The sequence below is a fragment of the Opisthorchis viverrini genome (genome assembly GCF_000715545.1).
Source record: "Opisthorchis viverrini unplaced genomic scaffold opera_v5_20, whole genome shotgun sequence".
NCBI lineage: Eukaryota > Metazoa > Platyhelminthes > Trematoda > Opisthorchiida > Opisthorchiidae > Opisthorchis > Opisthorchis viverrini.
This window is the reverse complement of record NW_008751676.1, coordinates 2,898,053-2,899,149: the sequence shown is the minus strand read 5'-3', so window position 1 is coordinate 2,899,149 and position 1,097 is coordinate 2,898,053. Positions and strand designations below refer to the sequence as shown.

The 1,097-nt window shown below is 46.3% G+C and overlaps 1 protein-coding gene across 1 annotated transcript in view; it reads left to right on the top strand.

The window, feature by feature from the left end:
- The window catches only part of T265_01852 (hypothetical protein), a gene marked incomplete at both ends in the record, with an annotated part of 21,203 nt that extends 20,327 nt beyond the window's left edge, over positions 1 to 876 (top strand). Inside the window, one exon of the mRNA XM_009165962.1 lies at positions 859 to 876. Coding sequence (XP_009164226.1) covers positions 859 to 876 — 18 coding nt within the window. The remainder of the gene's footprint in view (positions 1 to 858) is intronic.
- Between the last annotated feature and the right edge of the window lie 221 nt (positions 877 to 1,097).

Here is a 1,097-nt window from a genome sequence, read left to right as displayed (position 1 = left end):
ACTCTATTTTCAGCTCATGTACTACAGTTATTAGACGATTAAAGCGTACATTACGTCTTCCTATTCTGTCTCCTTTCTAATCCCGTCCTGGAACTACTCGACTCTCGCAACAGCAACCTGACTCCAATCATGCCATCGTGCGGGCTAGGTTGTCAATTCTCTTCCACCCTGGATTACGTATGCTGAAGCAGACCTATTCAGTCCATTAACTTCAATGACTCCAGCAGCTAATTGGTACTGAGCTAGACTGGCTGGAAAGCGCAAAAACCCGCGAGACTGACAGAACAGAGCTGTTGTCTTGGGTGATGAACTGGACATTCTAAGAAACCACTCAGCCCCCAACATAACCACCGGAAGGACATAACGAATCTGAATGGGATACCGACACCAGTCAGTCATCAGAAACAGGAATCCAGCGCCAGATATCATTCCTCAACATCGTTCCAGGACATACTCTTCCATGAATGTCCCGTTGCACTGCCGAACAATTGCTTTCTAACTACCCCGTTACGGACTCGCCAACATCAACCCACACGAACTGTGGTTCTGAGAAAAGGGTTTTCGAAGACCTGAAATGTCTCATTTCCGCTGCTTAAACAGGCCAAGTCTCGCAAACATACAAAAAATAGCCCGTACCATTGCGCAAAACACACGACCCTTGAGATTCAAGGGTATGTCGCTTTGACGCCGCAGGCATAACAACCGATCCATCGCTACGCTCCACCACACCTACCGATGATGTGAACTCGACGATTCGGTCAACGCAACCCCCATCAGACCAGAATCCCGCTTGCTGCTTGTAGTGAAAGTTACGCTTTAATGCTATTTCCGTTAATTCACTTTCACTCGTCATTTCAGCCTCCACCTACCGTGTGAACTCGACGATTCGGTCAACGCAACCCCCATCAGACCAGAATCCCGCTTGCTGCTTGTAGTGAAAGTTACGCTTTATTTACTTTTCCGTTAATTCACTTTCACTTGTCATTTCAGCCTATACTGTGCTTATATGTTGAATAAAGCCTATCCTTAGGCGAAGTCTTCTCATTCTACTCAACGGATCAATAATCGATTAACTAAGTCATCGACTCCCACTACAA